General features: G+C 42.5%; 1 protein-coding gene across 3 annotated transcripts in view; it reads left to right on the top strand.

Annotated features, from left to right (window-relative positions):
* dscaml1 (Down syndrome cell adhesion molecule like 1) overlaps positions 1–23,391 on the top strand; it is a 93,747-nt gene extending 70,356 nt beyond the window's left edge. For 2 of the 3 annotated variants that reach the window (XM_073488439.1, XM_073488431.1), the window contains 22 exons: positions 1,559–1,655; positions 1,766–1,894; positions 1,997–2,164; positions 2,437–2,507; positions 3,327–3,567; positions 7,675–7,821; positions 7,913–8,068; positions 10,431–10,570; positions 13,302–13,455; positions 15,580–15,697; positions 15,795–15,958; positions 16,143–16,241; positions 18,534–18,722; positions 19,818–19,946; positions 20,117–20,275; positions 20,408–20,563; positions 20,736–20,766; positions 20,907–21,025; positions 21,198–21,350; positions 21,526–21,720; positions 21,844–22,152; positions 22,796–23,391. In XM_073488439.1, coding sequence (XP_073344540.1) covers positions 1,559–1,655; positions 1,766–1,894; positions 1,997–2,164; positions 2,437–2,507; positions 3,327–3,567; positions 7,675–7,821; positions 7,913–8,068; positions 10,431–10,570; positions 13,302–13,455; positions 15,580–15,697; positions 15,795–15,958; positions 16,143–16,241; positions 18,534–18,722; positions 19,818–19,946; positions 20,117–20,275; positions 20,408–20,563; positions 20,736–20,766; positions 20,907–21,025; positions 21,198–21,350; positions 21,526–21,720; positions 21,844–22,152; positions 22,796–23,391 — 3,720 coding nt within the window. The remainder of the gene's footprint in view (positions 1–1,558; positions 1,656–1,765; positions 1,895–1,996; positions 2,165–2,436; positions 2,508–3,326; positions 3,568–7,674; positions 7,822–7,912; positions 8,069–10,430; positions 10,571–13,301; positions 13,456–15,579; positions 15,698–15,794; positions 15,959–16,142; positions 16,242–18,533; positions 18,723–19,817; positions 19,947–20,116; positions 20,276–20,407; positions 20,564–20,735; positions 20,767–20,906; positions 21,026–21,197; positions 21,351–21,525; positions 21,721–21,843; positions 22,153–22,795) is intronic. The other variant, XM_073488446.1, reaches the window with a different exon arrangement.
* Positions 23,392–24,488: the final 1,097 nt, after the last annotated feature.

The raw sequence follows: 24,488 nt of genomic DNA, 5'->3' as shown, positions 1-24,488 counted from the left end.
ACAGCAGTGTCTTTATGACTCTGACAAATAGATTTAATTTCCTCTTTTGTCTGTTTGAGCTCTGTTTTTATGAGTCAAAGTACGAGTCTAGTAAGCTTTGTGCTTTATTTTTGTTGCCCGAGGTGTATTGAATAAAGGTGAGATTAAGCAGATCCATTATCATATCAGTGTGTTAGAGGTTGTTAAAAGCTGGTAACAGTCACGACCTGTCTAATTGTTTGAGAGTAGGAAAAAATGTTGCACACTTTGGCTCCATAAGCATTTCTCCGTATTCGGATGACCTTTCAGCCCTCAGGTAATCTTCAGTACCAACAATGTGTGCAATTGTTTACCATGTTTTCCTCCCACCGCAACATACCATCAGCATCTCCTGAGAGGAAACTAAGATTCCACTCTGGGACATCCAGAGTTGCATACAAGTGTGAATCCACAGCAAAAGATAACGTCTCTCCTTGAATTAAATCCACCTCTACTGCATGTAATTATAGAAAATGGTGGGGATGATGCACAGTTTATCTGATATCGCCATGTTGGTGTTGCTAGAACGCCTTAATCAGTGTTGATCCAGGAATGTCATTGGCACTGACCAAAAAGTCAGTTGTGGCTGAAGTGGTTAAGAACATGACTTTCACCCAGGAGGCTAGGGTTTGTGTCCTGTTTGAAATATATGAATTTACTGTTAACTTATAAGGTTCACTTATTATTTTTGTCTTATTTTGGTGAGGTTTAGGCAACAAAAATACCTGTTTTAGTTTAGGAACAGATGGTTTTGGGTTAAACTATACCGATTCACAACGTTAACCACATGTTGGATAGGATAACTTCTCCCATGTGTGTACTTTTCTGGTCTTTTTCCCAGGGTTGCAAAGCAATTATATTGGATTTGGTGTCGGTAAATGTGGTTTGACTATGTGCTTGGATGGAATACTGTACATACATATTTTAGGATTAGGATTTTATTAGGATCCCCATTATGCAGAATATCAGCTACTCTTCATGGTATCTACACAGAACGTAAACAAATGAAAACAGACATGTCACAGACAAAACAACCAGAATCGCCTTTGAACTGAAAAGGAAGGCATTCATGGAGTGTATGTCAATAATTGTGGTTGACGATTACTGGTAAGTTTGAGTCTTACCAGTCAATTACTGCTGAACTGTATTTTTTGCAGCGCATTTAGTGCAGGCAAGACATGCTTACAGAGGTCTATACGGACACACCTTCACCAGCTAAAGTGACATGAATAGCACACAGGGTATGTCAGACATAGTGCACTTTTCCATGTTCTCAAGCCAGTGGGTGTCAAATGGTGCAAAAACTTAAATCTTGACACCCAAAATGCAGTTTACCTCTAGACTGGTGATACTATTGCACTTTTCTGCCAAATGCAATGCACAGTGGGTCACCTAAATACCAAACAGGAACCATACTGTAAAGGAACAATTCTCACTGGGCCCCTTCTCCATCACAAAGCTGTGCTTTACACAATTTGCCTGCACAAAGATAGAGCTGTTTGTCTCTCTCTTATTTCTCTTTCTGCCTCTGTCCCTACAGCTAAAGCCAGCAGAGCGTGAGGATTCTGTCTTCTTCTCCTGTCATGCCATCAACTCTTACGGAGAAGGACGAGGCCTTATCCAGCTCACTGTGCAAGGTAACCATTCCTGTATAAACGCATGTACTGACTCTGTCTTTTGGTGCTACTTCCTCCTCTTTTCACTTGCCTCCCTCCCTTTCTTCACGCCCTCTCTTTTTAATCCTCAGAGCCCCCAGACCCTCCAGAGTTGGAGGTACGAGAAGTGAAAGATCGCAGTATGAATCTGCGGTGGACACAGAGATTTGATGGAAACAGCGTCATTACCTCCTACGACATTGAGTACAAGAACAAGACAGGTAAGTGAAAAGATTCGAAAAGCGAGTCTGACAGGGGAATAATATGCTCAGATGTTATTGTGTATGTGTATGTATACTGTTATTGTCTTCTCTTTTTCTCAGATTCCTGGGAGCTGAAGCACGCCACTCGAAACATCTCCCCCACCAACAATCAGGCCAACATAGTGGACCTTCACCCTGCCTCTGTCTACAGCATCCGCATGTACTCCTACAATTCTATTGGCAAGAGCGAGGCCAGTAAGGAGCTCACCATCAGCACAGAGGAAGCCCGTAAGTATCTGCTTTTTTACTAATGTCAATGTGTGCAAATTTTTCCCTTTTGCTTTATTGTATTAGCCTCCGCAACTGAGTTGTAGCTGAAAGCTGTCCTTGAATAAGCATTTTGTATTGAAAAACAATTTCAATGAAACTGAAAAAAAAAACACCTTTGAAAAGTTGCACACCAGAATATTTCAGAGCTTTGAGACTTACTGGAAAAATGAAAACCACTGAATGTTTGTTGACAAATACCTTCACCCCTGTGTTTTTGTCTCCCTCTGCAGAGCCCGATGGTCCTCCCATGGATGTGATCCTGCAGCCTGTGACCTCTCAGAGTATCAGGGTCACCTGGAAGGTAAAGTATTAGACTTGTCTTACCTCTATACAGCTATGTTGGTTTTTATTTAAAAATCTTTCCTTGAGCTGGTTCCTTCCAATCTGTGTACATACATGTGGGAACAACAAAATCATCATGGCCTGTGCTATCATAATATTGTGTTAGAACAAAATTAGGCTCATGGTTTTTAATTACGCTGCCCTTTCTTCTTCAAATAACTAACAGAAGGACCTGAAATTGACAAAGCTGGTTACTTTGGGGGAATTTAAGTCAATTTCAAAAGACTAGTGCAGTGTCTGTTCAAAACATGCTGTTCAGCACAGATTATCTGGTAATGTGAGGGGTTTAAAGATCCAGTTTTAAGCCTTCTGAACTGCTCATAGACTCATTGAGGCCACCTCGATGATATCAAACATGGTTGATATTTACGATTTAAAATCTGTATGATTTTAAGACTCGAAAACCTTTTGCTTTTGTTTTTTTTTGTGTTACTACAGTAAATTGCTACACCACCCTAATCCTCATTTTGTTTACGTCTGCTTCCCCGTGAGATCACATGAGAGGTATCACTTGTGAGCCCAGTTTCTTTCTTCAGACCAATGTTTAGGCTGACCTCTTTGCCAGGTCATTTTAATCTCAGTGAGGTTTACCTGGTTAGATAAAGGACATATATGTTCTCCCACACTTTATCACATATTTCTGCTTGCAAATTAACCTAATATTTGTTGTCCTGATTCGATGTCAGTGTATTTAGTTGTTGGATTTGGCTAAATAATCATGCACTATATCAACAGGAATAGATCATTCTGATGTCAGTACTGTCTTTGCACTCTCCAGGCTCCCAGGAAGGAGCTGCAGAATGGGGTGATCCGCGGTTACCAGATCGGTTACAGAGAGAACGGCCCGGGCAGTAACGGCCAGTACAGCATTGTGGAGATGAAGGCGACAGGCGACAGTGAGGTCTACACTCTGGACAACCTGAAGAAGTTTGCCCAGTATGGTGTGGTCGTCCAGGCCTTCAACAGAGCTGGCACAGGGCCTTCTAGCTCAGAGATCAACGCTACGACACTGGAAGATGGTGAGGATCAGAATAAACAAGACACTTACAACATAACACAGCATGTATGAAAAGGGTTAGCAATCGGTGCATTATATACAGGAGAAGAGTAAACTGCCAGACCTACTGTCTGAAATATCACCCTCTGTCCTCCTCAGCTTTGATTCACAGTTACTGCACTTTTTCTGTTGCCATTGTTCTTTCTGCTTCCTCGCTGTCTGATCTGTGTCAAATCATGCCATGCTTTGTAACCTAAAATTACTACATTCTCTCTGTTCTTTCAACACAAATGAATGTTGGCTGCTGGAATCCAAATGCTTTTTAACAAATACCAAGGACACACATGGTCTCGTAGACACAGTACATATTCAGCAGTACTGCAGAGAGGTTGATTGATGTGGAGATACCACCATGCAGCCTGATGGCTGGCGCGTAGATCAGCCAAATGTTCAGTGAGTGAATAGATGAATGAATGAACTACAAAAGCACTTTTCTTTTCCTAGGCTGCACAATCCTGAACAGTGTTTAGAGACATTTAAACTGCATCTGGCTGTGAGTGTGCAAGAAAATGCACACTCACAGCACAAATGAGAGACAATCATAGGAAACAAGTGCCAGGTTTTTATTCATTCAGGTAAGTGCCGTAGTAGCGAAAAAGCAAAAATCTTCAACAATTCCCAGTCTTGCAATCTTAAGAAATCTTTCGAAAAACATATTTTGTCCTGGATACACATGTCTATCCAGCTCTGAACCGAAGGCTAATCACATGTGATTTCCAGTTTACGTCTTAACAATCTCAGTATCAATCAACTCTTGTCTGATGCCGATCTAGCCAAAAGTGGGGCCCACTGGCCAAAGTCAGCCCGCCAGACGAAAGCAGATGAGTTCCGAGATCACATTTCGGCCATCGGTTTCAGCTTCTTATGCTCTCCACGCAGGCTGTTTCCCCACATGAAACTAAAGTCCATTTGAACGTGATCCACTTAGACTATAAATGGACTACACATGGATCACAAATGAAAACCAGAGTGCTTCCAATATGAACATTTTGTCCCTTGCCAACAAATTCAGCATTTATGTGAAGGTGCAGTATTTATAGAGTTTACTTACGTCTACCATCTACCAAATTTAATTTACACAATTAAACAAGTTTCAGGATATCTTTTTAAATCAAAGACAATCAAATTTTGCCTAAAACATCCAATATCCACCGATATCTTCCATAAACTCCATGGTGGAAGACATTGGTAGATGTTTTGGGCTGATTTTGTTTGTCTTTAATTTTGTGGAATGGTGGAAGACATTTTATTAAACGTAAGTGATCATAAAGGAATATCCAGCAGGTCCAGGTCAAAAATGTGAAAAGGCAAGACAGTATGTAGGGCCAAAGGTTGTGTTGTAGGAGATACAGAAGGCGTGTAGTGATAAAGCAGTAGGACAACTGGACTTCCAAAGGCTCTGATTTAGAAGCTAATGCAGTGTCTCCAAAAGTCAATTATTTATTCATTTCCTGTAAAATTAACTTGTGAGCTGCATTAATTTACTTTTGGCCACTAAGGAGCAAAATAAACCCAAAACTAGCTGACAGATATCGTCATAAAAACACTTCTTGTGTTCTTTCTTTTATCACCTTTTATTCTTTAGTGTTGAGCTCCAGTTTAAAAAAACAATGTAAACCGAACATGCACACAGACTATTTTTTTCAACACATAGCATCTTTGTCATACATCATCCACATTTGCCTGAATATTTCTCCTCATACAGTCGAGTACACACACGCACGCACACACACGCGCGCGCACACACACACACACACACACACACACACACACACACACACGTCACATACACACTTGTCCACCCAGTGAACAGTTGGCTGAGCCCCATTGGTCCAGAGCAGACAGAGCCCTCCAGTTCTTCCCTGTGGCTGTCACCGTGGCGACAGTGATATTGATGGCCATTATGATAATAGTGATAACAACAAGCATACTAAAAATAATTATAATTAGCTTGTCTCTCTGTCTGTCTCTCTCTCTCGTTCCCTCTACTAGCTTCCTGCTGTAATTATCCACAGCTGAGCGCATTGTCTCTCTGCTCCCCTCTTTTCATCTTTTTTCTGCCCTTCCCTTGCTCCCCTTGCTTTTAACTCTCTTCCTCCCTTCCTCCCTTCTTCCTCTGCCCCCTCACCCTCCGTCTCCTCCCCCCTGTAGCCCCAGTCCAAAACTGCCTTTCATTATGTTCCTGTGTTCCCCATCTTCTCTTCCAAACTTATGTACTCATTTACCAGCTCACCTTTTTCTTCACACCCCTTTTTCAGTCCTCATTTCTCTTCTTGCGAAGGTGTGACTGCAAACAGGAACTGGGCTATGTTTTGTTGCCGTCTAATTATTTAGACTTGGAGCCTAAAGGTTTATTCATGCAAAACCCTGTTTCAGTTTTCTAATCCTCCTTTCTCCTCTCCCTCCCTTCCTCCGTCCTCCTCCCCAACTCCACGCTCTTCACCAGCTGCAGAGAAATTCCCTGGTGGACTTGGCCCGATCTCTCTTTCATTGCTCTCTGTCTTTCAGTCGCCTCTCTTCCTCTCTTCCTGCCCCTCCTTCTCTCACAAGTTGACTTCTGTTCATCGTCAACAGTGCGCGTTATTCAAAGCCTGAAAGACTAATGGTCAGCGGTAGCCAATAGATGAGACACCTGGACTGGCAGGGACAGAAGGAGGCTTGTACAGAGAAAGAGAGATGGCGGTTGTAGAGATGGTCCTATACATCAGGCTGGACGCATGTCATGAGCTTTTTTATCTATCGCTAGCCTGTTTACTCTCTTCAGGTTTGATATGGAAATCCCTTTTAGGGTTTCAGAGAGCATTCATTTATTTAATTATCAGACAGCCAATGCAGTCCTGATTTTGAGACAATGGCAGCCTTTGCTTTATGGTGAAAACAATCAACATTTTTCATTATTAACCCACCTCGATGGACCAGTCATTACATTACAAGCTCACACTGTTCAAACCCACAGAACTGTTTGGAAACTATTAACTCCTGCAGCCACAAACATTTCACTTGCACCACACCATCTAGGTCTCCTTAAGTTATATTCTCAAGGTGTCTTTTAAAGCTACCTGAAGTCTCCATGCGCCGCTTTTTTGTAGTTTGACCACAAGTGTGTGGTATGAAGTGACAGAGACATCTTTATTCTATCTGTATACATAATAAACTTGCGTGAGAACATGTTTGCTTGTGCATACATCTTACGGCGTTGACTACGGTATACATATTATCATCATCTGTCATTTTGTTCTGCAATAAAAAGTCCAAGATATTTAACCTCATTATTCCCAACCTTAAGATTTTTTATCAGGCAATTTGAAATGAATGAAAAGAACACTCTGACTGGCATTGTATTTGATATCATGTTCCACACCACATACAGAACATAGAGGAAGCAGCTGCGGCTACTTCAATTGTGGAGGAGATCCAAAAATATTTATAGATGCCAAAATATGTCAACATTTTGGGCAAGTTCGTCTGCAATGATGCAGAAGAAAATCCATTTGTTGGAATGGTGCTTCTAAGAAACGTTGAGTCTTGGATTCGAACTTTGCGCTCAGTTGGCTTCCAGATCCAACAGATCCCAAAGTTTCCAGGCATACCAAATACGTACATATATATATTTTTTTTTTTTCATCATACAGATTAAATATGAGCTATTGTCACAGTGTGGAATAAGATCATTTTCAACCTCAAAGCTACTTAAAGCCTCTGGAAATTTGGCTTAAAATAGTAAAAATGCATTTATGATATCTAAGTTTAGAGTCTCTATAAACATCCACAGAGTGAAAATCAGCGTTTATAAAATTAGAAATCCTAGCTCTAAAAACAGATAATTTACTGTAGTTGTTGAGATCATGTGTCAAGACTGTTCACAAGGCTAATCACGTTTTGATTTATTTTATTGTTTTGACTACATCCAAAAATTAGATAACCTTGAGTTGGAGCAGAGAGGTTTGATGCACCTGACTTTTTTCTATTTAATTAAACTGTGAAGTACATCGGGTCAGATAACTGAAGATGCATGGTTTAGATAACTTATCTTACGTTTTCTCTTCTCTCTCTGTCCGTTTGTCTTCAGTGCCCAGCCAGCCTCCTCAGAACGTGCGAGCCATTTCTGTAACATCGGACGAGGCAGTCATCACATGGGCCGAACCCCCCAGGCTGACCCTGCACGGTGTATTGAAGGGATATCGTGTGGTGTTCTGGGCCGTCTTCCCGGACGGAGGTGAGCTGACCCTGTCTTTACCTGACCTGCATGACTTCTCACATCTCAGTCCTCGTCCTGACCACCTCTGTGCGACTTTTTTGTGTCTCAGAATGGGGTGAGATGCAAAACATCACAACCATCAAGGAGCAGGTGGAGCTCAAGGGCCTGGAGAAGTTCACCAACTACAGCATCCAGGTGCTGGCCTACACCCAGGCTGGAGATGGAGTCCGTAGCAACGTGCTCTACATCCAAACCCGTGAAGACTGTGAGTACATATTTTAGTAGATTTAAAGAATTTGCTTTGACCACACCTTTGGAGCAGGTTTAAGGTTTTTGCTCTTGGTTCAGGCTGTGGGGGGTGTAGAGGGGGTCTTTGTAAGGCTGAAGGTTTCTGATTAAAACCTCTTTGTGCTCTGATGTGCCATTACCAGTGCTAATGAGAATTAAGAAGCCAAAAAGTGTGTGTGTGTGGTTAAGGAGCCTCAGGGTGTGGGTCTGTGCGTGTGAATATGCGGAAGTGTTGGCGGGGGTTAAGTATGTGTGTACATGTGTACAGTGTCTTAGCGTTGGTGCGCGTGCGTGTGTGTACATGCGCTATTGTTTGTGTGCAAGTCTAGCTCAGCACCCAGCACAAGGAGAGGGATTAATTCTTTGTGGCTTAAAGAGAATTAATTTTGTGCTTACACTGGCGGGCTGTGGATTACATCCGTATCCGCCTCTCCTCTCCCTCCCTGGGGCCAGGCAGAGGAGGAGGCAGGCGTCTGGAGATGAAGAAAATGAGGGAGAGAGGGAGAGAGAGAGAGAGAGGAGGGGGCCAGATATTCTAAGAAGTGTCATTTCAGAAAAGGCCTTTATTCTCTCTTCCTCACTATATCTCCATTTTATGAGCTGGCGTCGCTGCGATAGCTCTTCAAATATGTGTGTTGTGCTAGTCTTTGAGTGTGTGTGTGTGTGTGTGTGTGTGTGTGTGTGATTGTATGTGTGTGTTCACAAGGGGCAAGTTGAGTGTCTTTTCTTCCCTGATGCGGGTTGACACTGTGTCCAGGGGCAACCTCTTCACATACGTTCAACGTTTTCTCCGTCTCTCCCGGTCTCTGCCTTCCCTTTGCCCTCAGTTCTGTCTGCAGCATATGGAAAAGTGTTTGCGGTGGAATTGTGCAAACAGACAGTTCTCAGCCTGCCTTTCTCTGCCTCTGTCTCTGAGACAAAAATACAGTAGACACTGAAGAAGACACAGACTCATTATTCAGTTCTTTTTCATGCTCTCTCCAGGAGCCACTTCATTTGGTCCCTTTGAATATGTGTTAATTTGTGGATTTAATATTTAACACGATGTGTTTACTTTAAATCACTGCCTGATGTCTAATTCTATTAGGGTGTTCTGACCTCCTGGGTGTTCATAATCATCTATGTTGCACCAAGAAAGAAAACATTACATGTTTAACTCTTTAAAGTAACGGTCATCTTATCTCTAATCAGAGCAAATACATGAAAAAAAAAAAAAAAGAATCCCCATTGGAGCACTGATTGCTGTACACTTAAAGGTACATTATGTAGTTTTGGGGAATAAATTTGAATCAGAAGAGAGAGATCTTCATTGACTGATTTAAAAGGCAATTTGAAGATGTCATTTTGGGCTCTGGGAAATAATGATGAGTATTTATTACAATTTTTTGACACTTTTGCAGACGATCAATCGTTAATTGTGAAGATAATAAGTTAGTTGCAGTGTGTTTAACAGGTCACTAGTTGGGTACCTGTGCAGGACAAATAGCAGCGAACAAATGAAAAGAGAGGAAGTGCGCATTAGGGCTGCAACCATTTTAATATTTGTATTACTAATTAATCTGCCAATCATTTTCTCAATCAATTGTTTGGTCTAAAAAATGTCATGGCCTTTACAATTTCCCCAAGCCGACCTATTCAAACTACTTGTTTTGTCAAACCCAAAAAAAGTTTAATTTACTGTTGATCAACTAATAATCTCAGCCCTAGTCCACATTCACGCTGAATATTGGAAGCTAATTTACCAGATAAAGACTGTGATGATTAATTAATATGGGTTTTATGCCACCTTGATATAGTAAAATGATCCATGAGGTAGAGTTGAAAATATTTTACGTTTGGAGGGACCTCTCATTTTCTCATTTCTCTTTTTTTTTCTATTCTTATCACTGCTATAACATAATCATGGAAACAAGGAGAGGGCTGTTTTAATTAACCGAAAAATTGAGGAAGCAGAGTACCTGCTGAACCTGGCGTTTGACACGTCATAAGACTTAACCATCTTTTTTGTTTGTTCAACTAAACATTTGTCTTGTGCAAACGTGAGCAAAAATTAGGATGGATGCTGTATGGAGAAGACTTAACACGTTAGCTAGCTACCCTCAAATATTCAAGGAGAAATTATGGAGGAACAACCACTTCATCAACTGTCTAGTGGGAACACATGGATGTTTTTAGCGCTTGTGTTTTAATAATTTAAAAGGCAAAAACAACAAATTGGCAAATCTCCCAAATCTGTCCATTCTATAAACTATTAACTCTGTTTACTGTACACACTGAAAAATGAAACTGGTTCACACTTCACTCTCTCGCCCTCCATTTCTCTCCCCTTTATGATTCAGACCCTGGACCCCCAGCTGGCATCAAAGCTGTGCCCTCCTCCGCCAGCAGTGTCGTGGTGTCCTGGTTACCCCCTCACAAGCCAAATGGAATCATCCGCAAGTACACCATCTACTGCTCCAGCCCCGGGTCAGGCCAACCGGTGAGTTATGAGAGGGGTGCGGTGAGTTTCAGGAAAGAGGTAAAGGGGGAAGAGGAGGATCCAAACATGGCCGACACTGAAGAGGATCCTTTTTCTAATGCAGAATATCTCCTGTTACACACACGATGCTAATATAAACGAAAATTGATGTAATTATGACGATGTTCTGCATTTGTGTGTTTGTGGATATGTGTGTGTATCCATTTGTGTGTGTGTGTGTGTGTGTGTGCGTGTGTGTGTGGTCTAGTGCTGCAGTCTCAGCAAGATGTGTGTGTGAAAATGAGCTCTCCTCATACCGCAGTGTGTGTGCGTGCAAGCTCACCCTCCAGCCTCATTTGCATATCTGCGTCTCATCACGTTGCCAGGACAACCTCATCTGTTCATCAACGAGGGCAGAAAACAAGCCGACAGCAAACACACACTCTCACTTACATGCAGACACACACGCACGCACGCACACACGCACACACTCATAAATGTATCACACCATGCGTATAGAGGTGCATGTATATATGCAACTCATGTTCTATCTATCTATCTATCTATCTATCTATCTATCTATCTATCTATCTATCTATCTATCTATCTATCTATCTATCTCTTTCACTCGCTCTTTCTCTCTCTGAAGCCCCCATGCAGAGTTCGGGATGATTACTATGTAAATGAGTGCAACTGGAGAGAAGGAAGGAGGGATGGGGGGGTCAGACACACCGCGCGGGGAGTACTTTTGTTCCTCTTTTCATTATCTCGCTCTATCGTTCCCCGGATCACCGCTATCTCCACGCCGGAGGAATATTTTAATATCCGTTACAGCAACACACACTCTGTCACTCCTCCCTCCCTCCCTCCCTCCCTCCCTCCCTTCCTCCCAACATCTACACACCCACCCAGCCATTCATCCATGCATCCATCTGTCCATCCATCCATCCATCCATCCATCCATCTATCCATACATACATACATCTGCCTGCAGTGGAGAGTATAGAGACAAATGTACAGAGTGGAGAAGAAGAGGACGTTGATATACGTGAGAGTTAGGAGGGGGGAATGCAGAGGATGTAAAACAGAGGGGGGTCCTGGTGGATAGATGGAAAGGAAAGGCAAGGCCCGCAGATGACAGAGGGATGGGGAAATGAAGAGAGGGATGAAGAGTGATGGCAGGAGGAGAAGGAAAGGATGGCGCAGTGGGGTAAAGGATAGGCAGAGAGGAAAATACAGAAAAAGGACGGAGACAAGAGGAATGGATGATGAACAGGGAACACAGGGAAGCAATAAAAAGCCCAGTGGATTCCTCCATGACGGCCTGCTCATAAATGTGAAAAACAACATGAATACTGGAATCTATTTGGCCAGAATAAACCATTCTGCAGACAACAACCCAGCAGGCTCAGGCAACGCTGCAGTGTCTTCGCCAGGTTTTTACAGGTCTGCTGCGTTTACAGACTCTTCAAATCATTTGACACTCATATTGCTGTCCTTATTTCATCCGTGCGCGGCGCCTGTCAGTCAGAAACGCAAGTCAGTGTCACACTGGAGTAAAACATGTGATTTACAGGGCGACAATGAATGTTAGGTGCCACCTTTCAGCACGCGTGTGTGTTAAATTTGTGATTGTGTTACTGTTTTTTTCACGTTCATAGTTGAGATGAGAGTGCAGCAGCACAGTGACAGACAGAACTGCTGAGAGAGAGAGAGAGAGAGAGAGAGAGAGAGAGTGTGTTTGTGTGTTGTGTGTGTGTTGAGGGGACAGTGATGCATATATGTCTAGACAGCAGACACATGGCTGGGTTAAACACACTGCAATTACACATCCACCTCCAGGTCATGTATGCCACTGTATGCATGTGTGTCGGTGCGTGTCTGTATATTTGTGTCTTTGTGCCTTTTTGTGTGTCTTTTCCTTTCCTTTCCTTTCCTTTCCTTTCCTTTCCTTTACATCCTCTCCTCTCCTCTCCTCTACTCTCCTCTCCTCTCCTCTCCTCTCCTCTCCTCTCCTCTCCTCTCCTCCCGCCTGCAGTAGATAGGCCTCATTAGTGTATGACTGTTCATGATATCTCTGACTGACTCATTTGTCTGTCCCCCATTGTCTTCCTCTGTCTCATATCTCTGTTTGCCCTCCCTGAGGAGAACAGAGGAGGAGAGGGAGTGTGCTTCACTCCCTCCCAATTCTACCCTCTTGTCTCTTCCTCTCTCTCTCTCTCCTCCAGCTCCATCCTTCCACACAGCTTTTTGGCATATCATATCATAATATGATATAATGTAATATAATATATTATGCCCCAGAACCTCTGCAGCTTTATTCCTGTAGTGCTAACTCCAGGAGAGAATATAGAGCTTGGTTCACATTAGAATGATGTTCAGTCAGTCCTTCACATTATGTCCGCCTCTCCAGTAAAGTGACAAAATGATCTTGTCTTTGGCATCCCCCAGATTTTACGTTGTGCCCCTCAGCATGTGTAATGCAATGCAGACTTGGTCATATGATATTTGTTACTTAAATTCTTTAAATGTGTCCTTCCTATGTGAATATAAACTATACAAAATGTCTGTATTTTATGTGTTCTTTAGCCTTTAGAATGAACGGCTTGTTTCTAAAAATGTTACAAGTTAAAGTATTTAGGCTGTAGCAGATATGAAACATATCTTTTTTCCCCAAATATTTAAGGAATATCATGTGACGCGTTCATCCTCCAGTATTAACTCTTTCCTTTCCACGTTTGGCTCTCCCCAGCTGCCCAGCGAGTATGAAGCGAATCCAGAGCTGCTGTTCTACCGAATCACTCACCTTAACCACAGGCAGCAGTACCTGATCTGGGCTGCGGCCGTCACCACTGCTGGCCGGGGTAACTTCAGCGACAAGGTCACTGTGGAACCAGCGGCCAAGGGTGAGTCCCTGAATATGAAAGGGATATTTATGACGAGAGACATACAGTAGAGAGGTTGGATGCCCAGCAAAACATGGCTTTGGTAGTTGGCAAGTCAAAAGAAGTCGAGTAATTGTGTGAAATCTGATAAATTAACTCAAGTAATGTCACTTCAAGTCAAGTGTCAGTTTGTGCTGAGGACTAGAACTTTAAAAATTAAAATTATCTGGTGGAGGTGGACTTAGTAAGGTGAGGTTACCAGATATCTGCAGCCCACTCCTTACTTCTGATTGAGCCTACATTTGCCACTACTATCATAATACAGGAAAGTGCTAATTAAACGGTCATCCAAGTCTGAAACTTGAGATTTCCATTCAGTGGATTAATGCTTGATAGAAGTCTTTACGAGCAAGTGGTACGAGCCCACTCCTCCCCTCCTCACGTGCCCTAATCTGTTAAAGTTCAAGTTCCGACTTGCAATGGATTGTAACATAATGCGGGAAATAAAGACAACGATATTGATCATGTTCTTTATTTTAAACTGTTCATCATTAGTCCACAGTGTTACAGAGTTGCATTGCTAAATTGGTGAAGTAGTCTCTAATTAGCTTAATTGCCTATTTCAGTCTATATTTATGATCTGTTCATGTTCTTGTTTAAAAAACTGTCACTTTCCAACTAAATTTAGCCAGATTTAAACCTACATTGCAAGCTGTTTACACCACTAATGAAAATGAACACTTACATGCAGCCATGCCTCAAGGTGGCCTAGCATGTTGTTTGATATATGTCAATATAAGGAAAACTGGAAAGGCTGGAGCTGCTACTTTGTGTCAGAATAAGATTTTTTCTCAGTTTTCCACCATTGGCACGCTCTCTTTTTGAATCCTTCAACCACCATCTTCAAAAGTTCGGCATTGAGATATTTGCGTATTTCAAAATTATTTTTTGCCATCTGTTTCGTATAAGAACTTGCATAACTGCCCCATAGAGTAGTATTCCTCTTTAAGCCACTTATTGACAATGCCTTGAACTAAAAGTACATTTTTCTAAAGATGTTTTGCTCTACATTCCTCATGGCTGTGAATCATGTGAATACTCTCCCTCTTACTCTTTCACTTGCTCAATATAATCCTTCCCTGCATATTTTCAAACCTCACCTTCTGTTTGACTTCACGCAACAGAGCAGCAGGCATATTGATTTCAGAGTTCAGGGGGCAGCAGATAAAACTGGCCCGAATCAGGGAAATGATAGGAGGCCGAGCCAAAGAGTGGACAGCAGGTGGAGGGGAAAAAAGAGGAGAGAAAATGACACGACGGGAGCAGAGCTAACAAATACTCAAGACAATAGAGAGGCAGAGTGTTTAAGAAAATGAAGAGGGCAGTTAAATCAATAGGCTTTGGATTAAAAGACAGGAAGGATAAAGGAGTGAGAATGAATAGAGTGCACTTTCCACCATGTTATCCTTTTCTGTATCTATTCGTTCCTTTGACTGCTGGCTGCAAAGGTTTGCGAGTGTATGTGAGCACGCCCGTACGGGTGGGTGCGTCAGCTGATCGGCAGCTGTAAAAGGCAGTGTCCTCCAGGCTTGCCCACTCAATACTTCATTCAACCTTAACATAAGTGCACTAGAGTGCCAGCATTAAGACGCCAAGCTTGAGAAAGAAAGCGAGAGAGAGCGGGTGGGGGAGTGACGGAGAATAAGAGGGTTATGTGCCTGGATAGATGGATGTTTTTTCATATCCTCTCTGCTCACTCTTTGTCCCATCCTATATTATTATTCATATGCTATTCTTTGCTGGACAATGTCACATTTAATGCAGATTTCTTTTCCACCAGGTGTGAATCACGGTAAATACGCTGCGCTCTCTCTACTAGTAAATCAAGTTTATTGAAAGAATCCCAAATGGAAAACAAATCAATGTATATATTGCATATCAAGCATCACATTTCTGTATTGATTCAACACATTCTGAGATCTCCGCAGCATTTGTTTATTGAGTTTAGAAATTGTTTATTTGACAAAGGCAAGATGAACTAATTGGTAGATATTAATTAGGTTATTGCCTTTCTTGTGTATGTGCCAATGGTCTTTCTTCCATTTCTCTCTCACCATTCTGTCTTTACTCTTCATCCTCCACCAGCTCCAGCTAAGATCCTGTCGTTTGGGGGTACAGTGACCACTCCTTGGATGAAGGAGGTGCGACTGCCCTGTAGCTCAGTAGGAGAACCTACACCTACTATAAAGTGGACCAAAGACAGGTGAGAATCCTGCCAAGAAATGTTATGTTAAAGTGAGTTTAAGGTGTTGCCCTAAGAGAACAAGAATCTTATGATGCCCTATTTTTCTCTCTGTTAGTGAGGACACAGCCATCCCTGTGTCTCTCGATGGACAGCGTCTCATTCTGTCCAATGGGACACTGGTGCTGCGCTCTGTCAAAGCTGAAGACTCTGGTTACTACACCTGCACGGCCACAAACACGCTGGGCTTTGACACCATCATAGTCAACCTGTTGGTGCAAGGTAGGAAAATAACAATCATGACAGCAGAATTCAAACACTTTTCAAACTATTTCATTTTTTATCATAAAAAATAGTTTATGATAATACTTTTTACACATTGATTTATTCCATCGCCTCAAAAAGAATCTATAATATTTTAGTACAGGTATTATTGTGCAGTAAACTCTTTGTGTCTCTTCCTCAGTCCCTCCAGACCAGCCTCGTCTGACCGTCTCCACCACCTCCACCTCCTCCATTACACTGGCCTGGATACCAGGAGACAACGGAGGCAGCTCCATCAGAGGTACGTGTGGCCCCGCACAACAACGCTGTGTTCCTGTCTGTCCTTCCTTGTTTGATGTAAAGGTGAGACTTTACAGAATTTAGCTTGAGGTTATCAAGATGGGTTTATACATAGAATGTGAATGAATAAAAAAAGTCCCTGTGACTTCTGATCCGAGTTTACCCTCTGTCTGTCTTTCTTTCACTTTCACCGTTGTTAGTGTGTATACTGATCTATTAGTTTATTGATTTGCCTTCTGGTTTTAGGTTTTCCTCTTGCCTGTGTGTCTGTTTGATTATCTGATTGTTGGTGATTTCTGTATGAAGAAAGTGTGAAGGTGTATTGGCTTAATGGGCATGCAAATGTGGTTTCAATCCCTTTTCTTTGTTGATGCTGTTTGCCAGTATGAGGGTGTTGCAGGGTCATCTGTCTGACTCCCATTATAGCTTTAGGCGACTCTCAAACACCAGGGGCCTCATTTATGAAAATGTTCTTAGATTTATATTTGTTGCAAGTTGCAGTTCCGACTTTCCGTTTCATTGTACTTTTACGAGTAGGAGGTTGGAAATTTTTTGATGCTGAGTTGTCTGGAACGCAGCATAAATAGTGGGCTGATAAACAAAGCCAAACATGCATTTAAGAATGTGTCGCCAACTACACATTGTTCAAAAAGCTCATGCAAAGTTCACCAGAGGCTTGAAGGCATACGTGTTTCAAATTGCTAATCCCCTACCAGCAGGAAAATCACTTGCGTCAAGTCTAACCTTTACTTAGAGATAAGATCAACCCCACGTCAAAATAAAACCACTTAAATGTGGTTTTCTGCTAAAGTCAGACTTAAGATCTGAATGAATTATGAGTCTGTTTTTGACATTAGGCCCCTGGTGTGTGATGACTTTGACGTGCTGCACACAGAAAGTCATTTCCACACTCAAAAAACAACTCTATGAACCATTTTGTGAAAATTGTTTTTACTGCTAATTCACAGAACACATTTCAATGCACATACATGTCCACCCCTTTTCAACCCTTCCTGCTCCCCCACATTTCCAACATGGTGGTCCTGGTTCTAACATGACTAAATCTTAAAAGTATTGCAACCATTTTCGAGTGACTATGAGCCAAAACGTATGGCGGGCCCTCTGACACAGCCTGAAGTGAGTCAGCTGATGATTGGGCTTCTTGGATGTATGGAATATGTTCTCTCAAACAGTGCCGCCAAAGCTCTGACAAAAAGTTATTTTTGTGTTTTTCACGTGGGTGAGCATACTGCCAGGAAAACCCAGAGAAAGACAATAATTTGCATGGAGGTGATATAAACTTTGGGGCAACCAGTGTGTTGGGTATGCAGCTTTGTATTCAAACAACGATGGGCCACCAAGCAGGAATAACACACATCTTTCAGTGTCTCATACATCCATGAAGCCTCTGTATATCTTGTATAGTAGAATGCATGTTTGTCTGTGAAGCCATCTGCACACTGTTATCAGCAGTGCTGAAGTTCCCCTTCAAGCATGTATTTTGCATTACAACTGCAGTGGCTTCAGCTAGAACATGTCAGCATGTTTTCACAAAGAAAGTCTCAGCTGGTTGTGTACAAATAAAGTTAAAATAAATAAACAGACAAACGAATCCTGCAGTGAGAATCGATGTTACGTTTTAATTTGTTCTACATTAGTCTGTCATTGTGCTGCTCTATACTGTTCTCTTCTGTCTTCTGTTGTGTTCTGCCGTCCTCTATAAACAGGTTGACTGTGAAACTTATAAACAAACACTGCAGGATGTGCACATGTTAACCCCTCTAATGTTTTGGACTCTATCGCACCATCTGCTAGAGAGAGAGGGAGGAAAACAAAGATGGCAGAAAGAGTACAAAGAAACAGAGACGGAGATTCTCACATACACATAATGATATGCAGACAGAAGGAAAGACAGACAGAGCTGGAGGATTAGATGTAAAGTGTCTCAGAGCAGGAGGGAGTTGGCTCTCCGAAGGCAGCTGATTATAAAAACAGTCACCACATTGCATACCCTCATTTACATAGATGCTTAGTCAGCGCCATCCCAGTCTTGGGGTTTGTAGGTAACTAATGGCAGCATAGACAGGGAGCAGCTAGAGCGTCCTCCAATCGGGGGCTGATCTGAGCGAGAGCAGTACAGTCTGACACTGCCATCTTGTGGAGAGCAGCAGTACTAATAGTCAAAGTTAAGCAGTGCAAGGAGCCCTTCATTTTAACTGTGAATAAAGAGGGAATCTTGTAATAAAGCAAGAAAATAATAATTATTGTGTGTTCTTTGTGTGTGTGTGTGTAGGCTTTGTGCTGCAATACTCTGTAGACAACACAGAGGAATGGAAAGATGTTTTCATCAGTTCCACTGAGCGCTCCTTCAAACTGGACAACCTGCGCTGCGGCACCTGGTATAAAGTGAAGCTGGCTGCAAAGAACAGCGTCGGAGCGGGACGCATCAGTGAGATCATCGAGGCAAAGACCCACGGGAGAGGTGAGAAGCCTGGAACGGAGGGTGAAGGAAATGAGTGTGGCTTGGTAAAGGTGAAAAGTAAACATTAAATACATATTTTCCCAAAAGAAAATTGGACATCACTTTTGTAGGACAGAATAGGTGTTTTGCAATCAAGGCACAGTCCAAATGACAAATGTGAGGTATTAAAATAGGCCACATGTGAGATGTCTCTGTGCTGTCATCAACAATGAAGGTTTAAATATACAGTGAAGAATTCATCCAACGATATTAGAATTAAAAACTAGCACTTAAATCCTTCATCCCTGACTCTTCATATCAACGCAAAACAGACATTTGAAATTGTTGGTACAAAATGTTTTCTGTCTTTACCTAAAGGATCAATTCTCACCCCACAATAGAATTTCAGGCCATTTTACAGTCGTATCATTCTGGGGCTTTTTAAATGCTCCATTTTCATTAAACTATGATAAAGCCATTAATTGTTTAGGAACACATTCCCTTCTTCCCCACTGAAACATCTGAATGACAAACATGTAAAAACTTAATATTTTATATCGTAAGTGGCAAAAAAATACATTATTCATATATTGCTGATTATAATTCAGTTATAATTGATACAGTTAGTATGATATTTTTGAAACACCTGCTCTGAATTTGTTTCTAGCAGTTATTTACATAGGCAAACTGTTAAACTGGCCATAGACATCTTTTTTTGCTTTAATGTATCATTATGAAGTAAAGGTTGATTGCGCAGTATAATGGCTATAGAGTGATGAAACATCAGTGTTTAGATTGATTCCCCATAAACCTCGGTTTCACAATACGATTTTGCCCGTCTGTCCCTTGGCATGAAATCTTCCTGGAAAAGGAAGGTTAGCTGGTGACCCAGTCAGGTGGGCAGCCAACAATAATACCACTTAGAAACAGCAAGGGGGGAAGTTGTCTGTTGCCACTTTAAGTAGCTAGCTAGGTATTGATGTTGCTGAATCACATGCAGGCCTGCCTATGTTGCCTTAGGTTCCCCATTTGCCTATTATATAACACAACACATGTAATCCTTTAGAAATATAAAAACATGTAGACAAATACTTGATTATTTTGCCTTTTTTACAGAACCGCAGTTCAACAAGGATCAGCCTGTCTTCACCCACATTAACTCCAGCCACGCCCGCCTCAACCTGCAGGGCTGGGCCAGTGGAGGCTGCCCAATCAGCGCAGTCACACTGGAGTTCAGACCAAAAGGTGAGTGATATTTTGAGATATTGTGCAACAAATAAATTAGGGAGAATAGATTTTCGATCAAACATGTGAAAAAAAATAGTGCATACTGAACTAACTTTCCTTTCCTTGTCATGGAAACTAATAAGAATAGGAAAATCGATTACACTTAGCATTTGTATGTGAACTTGCAGGTACATGGGCATGGCAGAATGTACGCACCAATGCCACCACAGACGTGTTCCTGGCAGAGCTGCGCGAGGCCACCTGGTACGAGCTGAAGATGAAAGCCTGTAACAGCGCCGGCTGTGGCAACCAGAGCTCCCAGTTTGCAACACTGGACTATGATGGAAGTGAGTAGGAGACTCTCTTCTTTGACATTCAGTTTGGATAAATGGAATCTGCTACTTTTAATAATTAAATCAATACAAATGGAATATTGTGTTGAGAGTGGCAGTAACTAATCTCTCCCTGGGTGTGTCTAGGCACAATTCCTCCAATCAAATCCCCCCTGGAAAAGAACGACGATGTCAAGAAGCTGTTTTCTATTGGCTGTCCTGTGATCTTGGTCACTCTCGGTGTTGCACTGCTCTTCATCATTCGCAAGAAACGCAAGGAAAAGAGGCTGAAGAGACTAAGAGGTAAGGAGAAAAGTAAAAAGGAGAGGAGACAAGTGATAGAAATGAATTGGCAAGAAGAACAAAGTATGATTCAGAGGGGATCATGAATGAAGTCTCTAGAGTTAAATTTATTTTAAAGGATTGATTTGTTTATCAGGAAAAAGTAATTTGTTATGTTCACTTCTCTCTTCAGATGCCAAAAGTCTGGCAGAGATGCTGATAAGGTAAGACTGCTGTTCCTACACTTAAAGTCTGAAATATTATTTATTTGTCTCAATATAATTTAACAAATCCTCACTTTGCAATTTTTAAACTAAACTGTGAATGTTTGTGCACGTGTGCTTGTCCTGTATCGCGGGATTAGTAAAAACAACCGGAGCTTTGACACCCCAGTGAAGGGGCCCCCTCAGGGCCCACGGTTACACATCGACATCCCCAGAGTGCAGCTGCTGATTGAAGACAAAGAAGGCATCAAGCAAATCGGTGAGAGGAAGCGAGAGAGACAGACAGAGGGAGTTGTGTGTGTTTGTGTGTCTCTGTATGAGCATTGGATCGAATGATCTTTCGGTTAAGTGCATCATGAAAATTGGGAAGCATTAGGCGTTTTTAATCCGCAGTTGCTGCTTTTCTGAAATATGTACTCTGTCTGTTACAGGTGAGGACAAAGCCACTATCCCTGTGACGGACACAGAGTTTAACCAAACTGGGAACCCTCAGAGCTTCTGCACAGGTGTGTCTGTCCATCACCCCGCCCTCATCCAGAACACTGGCCCTTTGATTGACATGTCAGACATCAGACCAGGGACAAGTAAGTACTTTCTGAAAGCTCACACCAAGCAGTATTGTATCGTGTTGCTCAAATATTTAGTAATTATTTTTTTATTGTAAGGGATGTGATGTGTTTTGTTGCAAATGCTACAATTCCCTGTCTTTAACCTGCACATATGCACATCCCCCTTATTTCTTCATCCATTTACCACCAGACCCAGTGTCGAGGAAGAGTGTCAAGTCGGCCCATAGCATCAGGAACCGCTACTCCAGTCAGTGGACTCTGACCAAGTGCCAGGCCTCCACGCCAGCCCGCACTCTCACCTCAGACTGGCGCACAGTTGGCTCCCAGCATGGCATCACTGTCACAGAAAGTGACAGCTACAGTGCCAGCCTCTCACAGGACACAGGTTGGCACATGGGTGAAATGACACTTACAGCCAGTAGCATGCACATATTGAAAGGCTCAAGAATCCTGTGTAAAACAGGAGAAAATGTACTTATCTTTATTTCCTCTCCTTTCTCTTCCATAGATAAGGGTCGTAACAGCATGGTGTCGACAGAGAGCGCCTCGTCCACCTATGAGGAGTTGGCAAGAGCATACGAGCATGCCAAGCTAGAGGAACACCTGCAGCATGCCAAATTTGAGATTACTGAGTGCTTTATCTCTGACAGCTCATCTGATCAGATGACCACAGGTACCAATGACAATGCAGACAGCATGACGTCCATGAGCACACCGTCAGAGCCCGGTATCTGCCGTTTCACTGCCTCGCCGCCCAAACCCCAGGACTATGATCGTGGCAAGAATGTAGCTGTGCCCATTCCACACCGCGCCAAGAGTGAGTGGCTTTCTGTTTTTAATTACTTTCAACGTGGCATTTTAAATATCTGAGTCAGACTTAATTGAATGTTTACTATCAACTTGATTTGGTTCACATGTCATAAGACATAAGATAGCAACAGAATAGAAAACTTTATAAATGAACGATGTAAAACCTTTCACCATTCAGCAAAATCATATTTTAATTTCTACGAAAATAAGATGTTCAGAATAGGTAATATTAACAGGTAATTATAACATATGTGTTTCAATATAAATGATTTTCTTTTTATGTAATGGCCTTCTAAATCTGGGTCTAATCTGGCACTTAATGTGTTATATACAATGGAAAACCAAAATATTTAACAAGAAAAAATAATTTCTTGATGAAAGTAATTTCTTAGGCTAACAAAGGCATAACTGACATTGTGATATTCTGAAAACACAGTGATTTGATTTTCGGTACTATTATTTTTTCTTCATTATAATAAAACTGGAAAGAAAAAACAAAGGACATTTAAAAGAAAATATTTGAAAGGACGGACAAAAAGATCCCAAAACAGGTTTATTAAAATGTCATTAACAAAATTAATATAGGCACCACAGGCTTCAGCTTTTGCAGGCTTTGTCAGTCACATAAACGTTGACTTTTCCTCCTCCAGGTGACTACTGCAACCTACCCCTCTACATGAAGTCAGATCCCTTCTTCCGAAAGCAGTCGGAGCATCATGACCCATGTCCAGTGGTTCCACCACGTGAAGCCTCTATTCGTGGCCTCGCCCAGCGGGCATACCACACCCAGGGCCGTCATGTGACTATGGACTCTGCAAAGCAGCAGGCCCTAAGCATGGGCCACTCCGGCCTGTCCAACCTCACTTCCTCCGGGGCTTCCTCTGGAGGAGCTGGAGGCTGTGGTGGAGGTAGTGGGAGTGGAGGAGTGTCTGCTAGCTCTAGCAGCTCCACACTCCCTCAGAGGACTCTCACCATGCCCGGCTCCTCTGCCTCAGTGGCCCAGAGTGCAGCGGCAGCCGCTGCTGCTACCGCTGCAGCTGCTGGGGCGTCATCATCCTCCGGTGGAGGTGGGGTAGCAGGAGCCACAGGAGGGACTCCTGGAGGTGCCTCCTCATCCTCCTCCAAGATGGGAGGATCCAGAGACTCTCTCCTGGAGAGCAGCTCCTCGGGCTTAGGCAGACTGCAGAAGCAGAGGGATGGAGGGAGGGAGGCAGGGGCCTACTCCAAGTCATACACGCTGGTGTAGCCTGCCATCACTGCGGCCTGTCACTGTAACTCTTAATGCTGGTCGAGCCAGCGCTTGCCTGGAGCCTCTATGGAAAAGTGGGGTGAGGAACACACACATGCACAGCTGACCCGTCAGTGCCTGCGCTGTGCCAGGCTGCAGGGGGCTGGTTGGGTTCCCATTGACACTACTGTATGAAGGGGTCAGAGTTGGGTCTCCACAGCACAGGGGTTTGCCTTTCTTTCTGCCTGATTGCTTTCTATTATTATTGTGTCATCTTTCTCTCTCTCTTATTTCATCACCCTGGAAATCACTTGCCAAAACATACATGATTTATCTGTTCACTTCATACATTCATTTTCTGGTAAGGACACAGTACTTATGCACAAAATGCTTTCCACGTGCACTGTCTTGTCTTCTGGATCAAGACAGTCGTAGAATGAACCAGGTCGCTTGAGTTTTGAGGTTTTTAGGTTTTTAAATATGTTACTTTTCTGGTCTCTGATGGAAGAAGAGCTCATATCACAGCATTGTGCCACGGCAGGATGCTTTTACTGTATGCATAAACCACCAACCTTGGTGTTAACACTGGCTCTGAGAGGTTACTCCATCGTGGATTCATACTTGAGAGGCAACGCAAGGACTGCTGTCTCAATACCAGTTTTGAGACGTGGAGATTTTTTCTTATACATGCAATGGATGACACAGCATAGTTGTCTTAATTGATGCTTTTATAAACAGACTCAATGCAGAGGAGATAAAAAAAAAAATGTCAAGCATCGTCAAGTGAAAGATGAATCCAACCTTGTTTTGTTTTTTTTTCGTCAGTTTTCTGTTTGTTTTCCGATGATGGAAATATAATCTCATGTGCACTAAGAAAACGTTAGAATGGATCCAAGTAACAGAAACCTTCACAAGCCTGCGTGTGTGTGCGTGTGGGTGTATATGTGTAAATATATATATGTATACATGTGGCAGGCACACACCAACAGTGGACCTTTTTAAAATCAATCAGTATGCTGACCTCTCGGGCAGACGTCTGTGTCAAAACTGAACCCCCGCCCCCCCACACACACACTGTTCATTTTGTACCTGTGAACGGGGATTCGGGGACAGTA

The sequence above is a fragment of the Pagrus major genome, chromosome 2 (genome assembly GCF_040436345.1).
Source record: "Pagrus major chromosome 2, Pma_NU_1.0".
NCBI classification, from domain to species: Eukaryota; Metazoa; Chordata; class Actinopteri; order Spariformes; family Sparidae; genus Pagrus; species Pagrus major.
Note: the sequence above shows the minus strand (reverse complement) of the source record. Positions and strands in the feature narration are given on the sequence as shown.